The 11,499-nt window shown below is 39.8% G+C and overlaps 1 protein-coding gene across 2 annotated transcripts in view; it reads right to left on the bottom strand.

Annotated features, from left to right (window-relative positions):
* Positions 1-2,092: 2,092 nt before the first annotated feature.
* The window catches only part of VGLL4 (vestigial like family member 4), a 331,581-nt gene continuing 322,174 nt past the window's right edge, over positions 2,093-11,499 (bottom strand). For both annotated transcript variants that reach the window (XM_086938956.1, XM_086938955.1), the window contains 2 exons: positions 10,461-10,584; positions 2,093-5,463 (listed from right to left, as the gene is read on the bottom strand). In XM_086938956.1, the coding sequence (XP_086795082.1) occupies positions 5,186-5,463; positions 10,461-10,584 (402 nt within the window). In that variant the 3' untranslated portion in view covers positions 2,093-5,185. The remainder of the gene's footprint in view (positions 5,464-10,460; positions 10,585-11,499) is intronic.

Genomic DNA, 11,499 nt, shown 5'->3' with positions numbered 1-11,499 from the left:
CACATTTTTAATTGGCTTGTGCCATTGTCCTTCATGAACACTGGCTTCCAATTCATTATGAGGCTTGTTAGTCCCTCCTTGGTACCGCCTAGTCGCCTTTAGTTACCACCCACAAAGACTGGACCTTTTACTGGTGTGGTTACATGCTCAGCTTTATAAGTTTGTGAGCTCTATTTTCCTTAATGCTCTTCCCCTATTGCACACACAACATCGCAGCACGCCTACAACTGTTTTTATTTAAAATACTACTATTTTAATAACTATAACAACCGCACTTGTTCACTTATTAAATTTATGGCGTGATCCGCTTTCAGTTTAGCGGCCGCGCTTATTTAATTCTTTATTTTACAGATGTTTGCTTTCACATTAGCGGACGTGCGTATTTATTTTATTAATTAATAGCGTGGGCCACTTTCACTTCAGAGGCTGCGCCGTTTCTTAATTAATTTGACTTTATGTGAAAACACACTATATGCGCTTTCACTGCAATATTGTCCGTGCCCCTTTGTTTAATCGCTGTTCATTGTAACCTTAATACCATGAGCAGCGTCTAAATAAATGGGCGCTGCAAACATTAAAGTGCTCCTGCTTGGCATTAAAAATAACAATGCCTTTTATAAATGTGTTTGGTTTAAAACACTTAAATAAAAGGCATTGTCGTTTACAATCTCAATCGCTTAAACGCTCACAAAAGCGAGACCTATTGCATTGAAAATGCTTGTTCGTCCTCCAATCACTTTGACCAGCTGTTACCTCCCTCGGATAGCTCTTCCATTGCAGTCGTGGGTGCGACTGCTTCTGACTCACTCACTGAACCTCCACAAATCAGTGTTAGTCCGCCAGCGAAATAAGTAGCAGAGAGTTCCCATGAAATCACACCCACACTTCTGCAGCACCTCATCACTTTTATAGGTCTGGCCTAGAGATAGCTTTAGCTGGTCTAAAGATAGCTTTAGCTTTACTGTGCCTGAGAGACTGGGATGTGACTGGGAAGCAAGTGTGCGCAAATCCCTCAGCAGTAGTGGGCTTTATTTCTTTGTCCTTTGTTGTGACCAAGTTGCAAAGAAAATTCGTTTTCAAACTGTTGTTTCTGGAAATATCCATGTGCAATTGTTTGCAGTGCACTAATCTGTAAAGTGAATTTTAGATAAGTGTGACAGAATTGCATTACAAAGCAGTTAAATGTTTTGCGTTTCAATGTTTTGCTTTTAGCAAGTTCAAATGGTTATTTACCAATATACTTGTAATACAGACTGGGGGGCATATTACCAAGCAATCGCTATTGCTTGGTTAGAGATAAAAAATTATCGCAGAGCTGCGGCGATTTTTATCGCAGATAGACCTTGGTATTACCATGGTTTATCGCAAATGCGATAGAAATCGCCAATAATGCATGAATATCGCTGACAAGTCAGCGAAATTCATGCATTACCGAGCTAATGCTCTTAGCCATGTTATCCACCTACCATTGGATAACATGCCTAAGAACTGCTCAGGGGCAGGTGTTAGCTTTTGGAAATCTTCGCGCTTGGCGCGAATATCTCCAAAGGTTGGTAATAGGAGATAGCGATGTTAGCTAACATCTTGGCACGCCCACTTTGCATGTCATTAGTGATAAATATCCCTGACATGCAAAGCGGGGCCCAAGATGGTCGCTATCTCTTACTAGCTGTCGCTAACTGGTGTTAGCGACAGCTAGGTAATAGGGAGATAATTGTATCTCCGCTTTCTTGGCTTTTAAAGTCAAAAAAGCAGAGATAAATCCCCTTGATAATATGCCCCTAAATTCTCCAGTGGCACATGTTATAGCATAACTTCTGTAACTGCCCATAATGTATGCTCTTCCTTAACAGGTAATCGGCGAATTGGGATAACTTCTAACGTCAATGAAGTTGTGATACAACTTTAACCAGTTTACTGATAATACAATTGATTAGTTTGGCATGGCTCAACTTACCATAAGCACTCTTTACTGCATGCTTTGTAAATGCCATTCATGATTTTGTGTAGAACGAATAATTTTGGAATCCAAGACTGACCTCCAATGCTTGGTAAATAGGTTTTTAACCTTTTTAGATAAAACAAACGCAAATTTGTGGTTTAAGAGCACTTTATTGTTCTTTAAGGCTACTACTTTTAAGTACAAAAAAAGATGGCCTGCCAAACCTTTTTTTCGTTAATTTTTTCAGGTGAAACAAGGCCACAAAAGAATGGTATATTACAGATTTACAAACACGAAAAATATTTCAAAATGCACTGTAGAAGGTTCCACTCTGAAGAAACTTCACAGGTTTTTTTCTTTTTACACTCTGTTAGTTTCCGGATTTTGTTTTTCCACAAATGATGGAAACATGTAGGCGCTAACAACGCGCAAAAATGGGTCTCACTGTGCACCAGAAAGCACAGTAAGGTTTGTAATGGCCGAACCTCATGCCGATGTACTGCACCCATCCTATGACATCCTCGTGCCAAAAAGGCGCAGTTTGGCACACAATATAAACCACGGCAAGGCATTAGAACCATTTGAGATTACAAAAAATACATGGGTTTTAATTTCTTTTTTATAGATCTTTTTTCAAAATACAAATTTTATAAATAATGAGAGGGTGACAAAATACTCTACATTGGGCCGTGTTCCTTTATTTAATAACGTGAACTGAAATTCTACCAAATGAAATTCTACCAAATAAACTGGTTTACTTGATGTACACTTTGTTTTTTTGTTACAAGTGCTCTCAGCACTTGACTCCAATATTATATTAGCATCCCATACATAAATAAAAACCAGTTTATTAAACATTTTTTAAACTATTTCTTTTTTGTCAATAAGGAAACGCACCCAACAGGAGTCGCATTTTCAACAGAGCCCCTCTACAGTGTTAATATTTTACTGTTACAATGCTCAGTAGCCTGTAGCAATGACAAACTAGTGGCTATTAACGCTAATGCAGTGTTCTCCTAGAATAACTGTGTTCCTGCACTTTTTAAACTGTATTACAGACAAATTCTACAACAACAAAAAAAGATCAACTTTTTTCTTCAAACAAAAAAATGAATGATTACAATTAAGGAAAGGGGTAAATTAAATAGCTACATATCATTAACAAATTAATTGTTCCTCAAAAAAATACCTACAAATTTCTCTGTACATTCTTTACGCACAGCGTAACGATGGTCTTAAAGTTACCTATATAAAAAAAAAGTGTTCTTTCAAATGACTTTCCTACAGAATAGGATACTGAATGCCAAAGCAGAGAAGCATTGACTACCCAGTAAGATGGTATTGAAATGTGTGAAACTGGGAAGGAAATTTGTTTTCCGTTTGTTCTGTCGAAGCAGCCACCCACAACACTAAGATTGATTTTTATTTTGCCCAACCCCGCACCATTCCAAATTAAAAAGCTTAACATTTCTTAGCCACAGTGGACCCAATACTGTAATGTAGACCACAATACATCACATTTCCCGCCCTTGTCCGACTAGCATATAAAACTTTCTACATTTAACCAGTCTCGTCAGGTGACCCAGTATATATACATATAAAAAATGTAAAAAAAAAAAAAAAACACTCCAGTTGTAGCAAGTGACATGGGCTATCACACGATCACAAATAAAATATTGTTAAATGGTGTAACAGTGAAAAATAACTTTTGACCATATTTTCATTGTTGTCAGTGGACTGCCGTAACAGAATTGCACAACTCCTGAAGGAGTGCACTACACCCTGTGTAGTGTTCAAAATCCCAGCCGACGTCACTGTTTGTAACTCCTGTATAAAATGGTGATTGGATACTGGAATGTATGTGTGTCGCATGTAACAAACCAACATGGTGTATGATGAAAAGCTCTTTAGCCTAACAGCCTTTGTTTTTTTTTTTGCATCTGCCTTTGTTATTTTGCTTCTAGCTAGAACCTACTGCTAGCAAATGATAATAAATGCAGTAACACCTGTATACAGATTTCTAATGGAGGAATGTATGCTGCCTTGACATAGGCTTTTGAGCAAACTTAAAAAGAGAAAACAAACAAGCTAACGCCCTGCTTCTCGATTGCGATAGTGAAAGGCGGCAGTTTTTTTTCAAGCTGATATCACACAAAGACTTTCAATATTTTAGGAAGCAAATTCAGGGTAAGATGATGATGATTCCATCATGCGCTAAGGCCTAGCATCCTGTACCACACACTATCATATAGTTTAAACTGCTTAATTTACGGTGCCTATCCGGAGGCTGTTCTCTGTTGCTGGCTCCTACAAGAGTGAGTATCAAAATACAAATATTATAGAGTACAACTGTACCAGCAGTAAGTATATCTAGGACCGCTACTGACAAAAATAAACTAATTCTGAAGAGAAGCTAATATGCATTATGTTTCATACGACCTATACATTAATAGATACCAGCTATTTTTGGAAAACATGCAAAAGCACTATTGACCCATCCAACCTCATCTATATGCTAACAACCTGTGTTGTGTTTAGAGAAGTTAAAATGCCCGTGGTATGAGACGTATAGAGTCCAGTTGCAAGCACCTGATATCTGCAGAGAAAGACCTATAACCGGTATGAGACTTCCCCTTCCAAAGCTGTTTTGCCTTTTTTTCCCCACAGAAAGGATACAAATGTAATCCATAAACCCCCTAAAATTCAGCAGTTTCCCTCAGAATATTAGCATCTTGCTAAAAGTTGTCAAGCAACTTTAATCCTCCCCAATAGTGCAAATCAGACATGACAGTTCTTTTCAAGTATATACATACAAAATTACTCAACAGAAAAAAAAATAGCAATGGAAGCAAACCACACAAATCCTAGTCTCAAGAAGCAGGTAGAAGCAAGAAGTATTTCGGTCAACCAATTTTTGCAATGGCTTTTCATACAGTAAGCGCGTGTGGCGGTGGCGGTCTGTTGGTGGGGATAGTTCTAAAAAAGGCAGCAAAATCTGCATCAGAGGTCTCTTTGGTAACTGAGGCAGGGAGCTCGGATGCTACGTCATAACCAATAACAAAATAGTTCCTGCTATTGTGTTTTAGGGGCACCCTAAACAAATGGCAAGCAAATACACACATAGACTGTGTTCTGAAAAACTCCTCTCCCTCCTAGCCTATCCTTTTTAAGCACTGTTCAAAGCTCGGTCACACCATGCAAATTGACTTCTTTCCAGATGACGGATTTCTCATTGTCCTTTTTCTACGAGACAATTGATGAGTGATTGGTGGTGTGATTATGGTTGACCATGTGCGAGGATGGAGAAGGCTGACCCCTCCGCGATGCAGACTCAGGGCTGCTGGACACTCCATCTTTTGCTGCTTTGATCTGAAGCCACGTGTCTCCTAATGCCTTGGCGAAGTGGTCATCGACGGATCCCGTGATGGACACAGAATTAGTGGCGGGCTCAGGCTCCTTATAGTTCTTGCCGAGGCTCCTACGGAAGTGTTCTTCTATGACTGGATCACAAGCAGTGGTAGCTAGAAGGGGACAAAAATATATATCGTTAGGTCATGTGGTTCATGTCACAAAAGGTATCCCTAAACATTTAAAAGTTGTAGTTGTAATTTCTCTTATAGCTTTACAGCTGTAGCTCTGCTGATCTACAGCAGGATGGAAAAATATAACTAATAAACCTCAACATATAAACAATAATTGGGAACTTGGAAAATATTTTATTGGAGTATCTCTGAACCGCTCGTAGTAGAGAAAGCTGGTGTTAAAGCCAACACTCGCTTCTTTATTCAAACAATCTATGTACTACTAGAACAGTCAATCACAAAGAAGACCAACATAGACATTAATGTTGGTCAATTCCTTTTTTAGTAAAAATTGTACGGCTCAGACAAGGTTTTTAGACCAATCTTTCAACAGCCACCTCCTGCAGTACTTGGGGTTTTACTCCATATTCCGGAATATTTTCGGATAGTTTTCCAACAGTAGCCCTGTCCTTCTGTTTGAGACTGAGGCACTGACTGCTTTAGCACACATGCAATCACCAAGGCACGCAAAGAAGAGAACTGACCATGTATTATTCTCTAATAGTGCCTTCATCCCAACATACTGAATAATATATACCATGCTGTTGACAAGCCACAGCTAATGTATAAATGCACATTTTCTCCCAATACACAGAACAGCTGATGATGGAGATGCTCCTACAAAGTAAAGAATATACTTCATGTCAAACCTTTTCACTCACCCTGGTGCAAATACCTCACCTCCTCAGAGCATGCAAAATAAGATGCTGTTTGAGGGAGGATTACTTTACCTCAATGTATGAAGTGTCGAGTACTCAGGGTCTGGGAACCTGGGGCAATCATCCCACAAGAGAAAACATACGCTAAAACCCTCCCACTATAGAAGAATTAAGGAGGAGCCACAAAAGCGTTGTGTTCCTTTCTAGACTACAGAAACATGCCCTATACTTTAACCTCAGACTTGGAGAAAGAAATACATGGAATGAAGATGGGGAAAGTAGAACATTGGAGAGCACGCATGTTGATGGCTACACCACAACGCGTAAGTAGAACCTTTTGATTCTGCCAAAAAAGGTAAAAATTGAGATTCATTCAGGAAAAGGATTATTAGAATATTGGAATGTTGGGAGCTCTATTGAAGACAATAGAGTGCTCCCTGCTTCTACGGGTCGGTAAAGGCCCGCAGAGCAACATTCCAATGTTTGACAAAGGCTTCTCGAAGCTTGAGGGGATTTAAATCCCCTCGAGCTTAGAGAAGGCTTTGTTTTATTTGTTAGAACATTCTGCCCTCTGGTGGCAGAATGTTCTAATAGCCTTATAGCCCTTCGTAGCAGGGCTCTACTAGCTATTAAAGTTTCTCACCCTTGTTAAAGTCCCTCGCCTTCGGCTCGGGCCTTTAACGCGGGAGCGGGCCTTTAATAGCCGGTATAGCCCGCTACGGCAGGCTACAAGGCTATATTATGGTCCTCCTGAGAACACTGAGATGTTTCAGCCTATACTAGTACTATGTGATTTATAATAAAAAAACAATGGCCACGTCACACTTTGAAATTTTTTAGACATGGGTCGACATTTTGTAACTACACACTTTTGTGTAATTATCACAAGAGGTTTTGTTTTTGTTAATGACAACTGATATTGACATGCTCTATACCCCACCTCTCTTCTCGACCTTCCTTCTCCTCATCAAATTTTCGGGATAAAGGGATATTTGTGTGCCCTGTCGTTGTGGGCCTCAGGCTTCACCTTGAGGGTGCTGTTTTGTCATGCCACGTCTATGATTAGCGCCAGACCCCTGTATTTCACTCAAGTTTGGGAATGGGACAAGTTTTTGACTGGTCCGACGGCATATGTTTTCCTGTAAAGAATCTGATTTTGATCAACTATATCTGACCAGCCCCACGGCTCCAAACCTTCCATTTAGTAAAATGGAAGATAGATTTGGGTCAGTTGTTTTTTTTAATCTTTCCCAGAAACAAGCAAGTGTGACTCATTTTTGGAAAAACCTTAGTTGTAAAATAAGAAGCAGGGATGAAATCTTTGGTTACACTAGGAGGTCTCTGCTATGGAACAGGCTTTCAGCTGTGTAAACAGAACTCCGCGTTGTCTAGTTCTGTTAACAGCACTTGAACACATTTCCCCCTATACATCCAATTAAACATGACTTTTTAGTAGATTACAGAATCGTCTCTTTAAAGTCAAAGTAACATAAAAATTGTAAATCGTGGAATATAGATTTCAAATATTACATTTTTCACCTGCCTTGCCTGCGAGGCTTTCAATCATATAAAATTACTTGCAAAAATGGTAAACAATTTAACAACAGCCATGGGGAATTACAGAGGCAATGAAGTAATCTGAGGTTTAGTTCATGCAGTGCCACCCTATTCAACTGAGGAACATTTAGCTGTGTGTGCATCTGTTTCCAGGGAGGAGAAAGGGAAGTGAAGGTCTATTCTCCGCTATGGCTTCTACAATGGAGACAGAAGATAAACAAAAGTGCTCGCCAAAAGACATGCGAAATGACAGGAAGCATTTCGAAACTAAACTACTTCACCACTTTAACAAATAGAAAACATTTGTACAGAAATTGCTGAGAAAAGGACATATGGAACAGAATCCAACTGGATGCTCCAACGTTAACAGTAATAAAATGCTGCATGGGGCCCCAGATCAAATAAAGAAAAGTGTAGTCTGCAGTAATAAAAATGATTTACATTCGCAGCAAGCTGCTATAGTTGCATTTTTTCCTTAATTTTATTTTGAAGAGAAAAAATACCAAATATAAATCGTCTGAAAAGAACGTTATAAATCTGTACGTAAGTGTACAGACTTCGGCGAGGGTGTACTACAAGGTTTCATGCGTTTAAAAGCATGTATTTCAAATATTTAATAAATATGTATACCTAAAAAAAATTACATTCTCAACAGGTTTAAAGTTGAGACACATACACGAACGTTTTTGTGCTACAATTCTAGCAAGATACCTAAAGGCTTAAAAACTAGTGTATCTATAATTAACCCTGTCAAATATAAACCAGTTAATTACCCGGTTCAACGATTACTTTCCAAAAGTAAAGTTCTATGTGGAAGCACCCTCAAATATTGTCCTCCTATGGCTGGGTATCTGCTCTTTTAAATGGGGTTTACTCTTACCCGCTTTCAATACAAATTCCTTCCCATTGGATGTTCTGGTTGGGCCCAAACTCATGAGAGAAAGCCATATTAGACTCATCAGCGTAGAGAGGAGCTATGGGGAAAATATGGTTTTCAACACTGGAAAAGGTGACCCGGATGCTTGAATAAAGTGAAGGCCAAGTAAAGGTCTGCAGCACTTGACAAGACATTGGTGTCCCAGTTACACCATTGTGGTGCTGGCTCAAGAACTTCCTGCTGACAGCACCATATATTTATTTACTGCTTAGATTAAGCAATTACAAGATGAAAAGTTTAAGAACCTGCGTAACACTGGCACCTTATCCTATCACTTTTCTTTATCGTAAATACTTTCTTTCCTATGTCACTCTCAAGGTTTTGTCTCCTTATAGCAGATAAATGTCAATGGTGCCGTTGTGTGCCATCTCCAGCTACCCACCACTACATGTATGTATACTACTAGGAGCAAGAACTTTTGATAGTCGCTGAGATCTGTTTTGACACGCTTACTGGCCTCTCCGTCTTTCACCACACTGCACGTTTTCATTGGGCACTGTGCAACTTGTTTTGTGTGGCACTTTGTATCCATTTGGAAGAACCATCAAATGCGGTGAGGTTATGGTCAGGGCCACTGGAATTATGCATTTGGACAGCCGCTACAAATTTCACATAATTGTAGCTTTGCCATCATCTACTCCATAAACTGCAAATTTTAACTAAAAAAAGAATAATTCTAGCTCAAACGATTCAGAAGTTAGTAAAACTGCAATGGCATGTGTTGTCGTGCAGTGGAAGGCCCTTTGCAAAGGTTGACTGCTCATCTTTCTGTAGCTTATTGCTATATTGGGGTATTAAACTGGTACTAATGAGGTACAGCTGATGCTAAGACAGTTTTAACAAGTTTAACAAGCATTTGCAATGCAATCGGCCTCGCCTTTGGGACCTCATATGTATTTAGCTATGCAGCACATTAGCCTGGGTGCTGAAACGTCTACTCTTCTTTGACATGGAGGGAAAGAAAGCACCAAACTGCACGACATGCCAGATCTGGGAACACATGGAGAGAAATATTGCCTTTCAGCTGGAAATGGTACAGTCCAAAGCACTGTTTTTAAAATAGTATCAGGGCCTTTGGTGGTCATATCAATGAAAATACAAGATTTGAAAAAAATATCATTGTCTACAGGTGCTTTTGGAAGACAATTTCTATGGACTGGAATCTAGAGAATGCTAAAGTGATTCTGGTATTTTACTGACCTCTAATGGTCGTTTTCTATGAAGAAAGTTAAATAGAGGCAGTTGCCAGAAAAATTAAAAAAAGAAAGTTCCTCGGCAGAAAGCAATCCTGGTATTTTACTGCCCTCTACTGGTCCTTTTCTATTAAGACAGTTAAATAGAGGCAGTTGAACAGAAAAAAAGTCCCTAAGCGGAAGCAGACAAGTAGTAGGGGAGGGATCTCCAGAGCCCTCAAAGTACACACACATATAAGTATATACTAATATATATGTATATACAAGAGTTCTCAAATGATAAACCTAAAAATGACTAAATAATGAAGTAATACTATCAGAATATGAGCCGCAAAATGTTGCATGATTTGCCTTATTGCCTCATAATTTATTCAACCCTGTCGCGTAATCTGACCCTCTCTTGCCGCATAATTCCAGTGGCCATGGTTATGTTATAAGAATTTCCCTCGAGGCACAATCTTAAATCCATGTTCAATGCCCTTCCAACCCTTGGTCGCCAGCATAGAACATGCACAGGACTTTGGCAGGAGAAGATTCTGCTCTTGAAACTAAACATTCACAGACTCCAGACCAATCATCTGCATAACTTACTGTTGGATGGCCTCCTGTAATTGGCCGGCAACGCTGAACCACACCCACTGTGGGCAACGGGGCAGTGAGACAGATTACAGTTGCGGTTGCTCGCTGAGGCGCACGTAATTACGGAAGGACGATTCTGCAAGAAAACAAAGTAGATGTAAAGCATTTGCTATTCTGCAGTGAACAAAAGGGAAAACACAGACGCCTGACTTCCTGCAGTTCATCACACTTGTCGGTACGGGTATGGTATGGTGTATTAGATCAGAGGACTCAGCATATTGGGCTCTGGAATATACCTCTTGCAAAAGTGATACTTCCACGCACTAACTCCACTTCAACAACAATCAAGCGAACCTGATGCACCCACAGATTATGAGACATTAGTGAATGCAGAAACTGGATTGGAAAGTCTTATGTCCTCGCCTTAACAAGGATTCAAAAACAATTTGGAAAATTACTCTTGTGTTTTGCTGATTTAAGAAAAAGTGAGTTTCTATATTTAAAGAAGCACATGGGGCAGCCCAGCAAGTGTCTCAACTCGAGATAGGGCGTTTCTTTACATCCCAAACATTTTTTGGCTGGCACAATCAGGATTGAAAGATCAATTAATTTAAACTCTGGTATGATCAAGGTACCACAAAACTGAGGGGTGATGAGGTTAGCGCCAGTAGGGATGAACACAGTACCGGCTAGCAGTTTAGACATACATTTTGTGCACACTTTCAGAACGGATTTCTTAGGTGGATGACAGAGATGCTACTTATGTGGAGGGATTAGATAACTCTGGGACACAAAGGGGGATATTTACAACAAAATTTCAGAGGGCAGTATTACAGCAAAATTGGTAAATCCACGCTCTGACATTTTTAAAAAGCTGGGATGCGCCGTATTCAAAGAAAATACAGCACACCCCTGTGTTTTGCGTTGCGCTGGCGCTAATAAAGCTAGCTAGCGCCCTCGCAGGCACCCTTGTGCCATGCTGCAAGGGTGCCTGCGCTGCAAGGGCGATTGTTTATGCGTAGGAAGGGACACAAACAATACCTCACTAACA

Source organism: Lissotriton vulgaris, chromosome 9, assembly GCF_964263255.1.
Source record: "Lissotriton vulgaris chromosome 9, aLisVul1.2, whole genome shotgun sequence".
Taxonomy (NCBI): Eukaryota; Metazoa; Chordata; class Amphibia; order Caudata; family Salamandridae; genus Lissotriton; species Lissotriton vulgaris.
The sequence above is the reverse complement of the archived record's forward strand: the minus strand, read 5'-3'. Positions and strand labels throughout refer to the sequence as shown.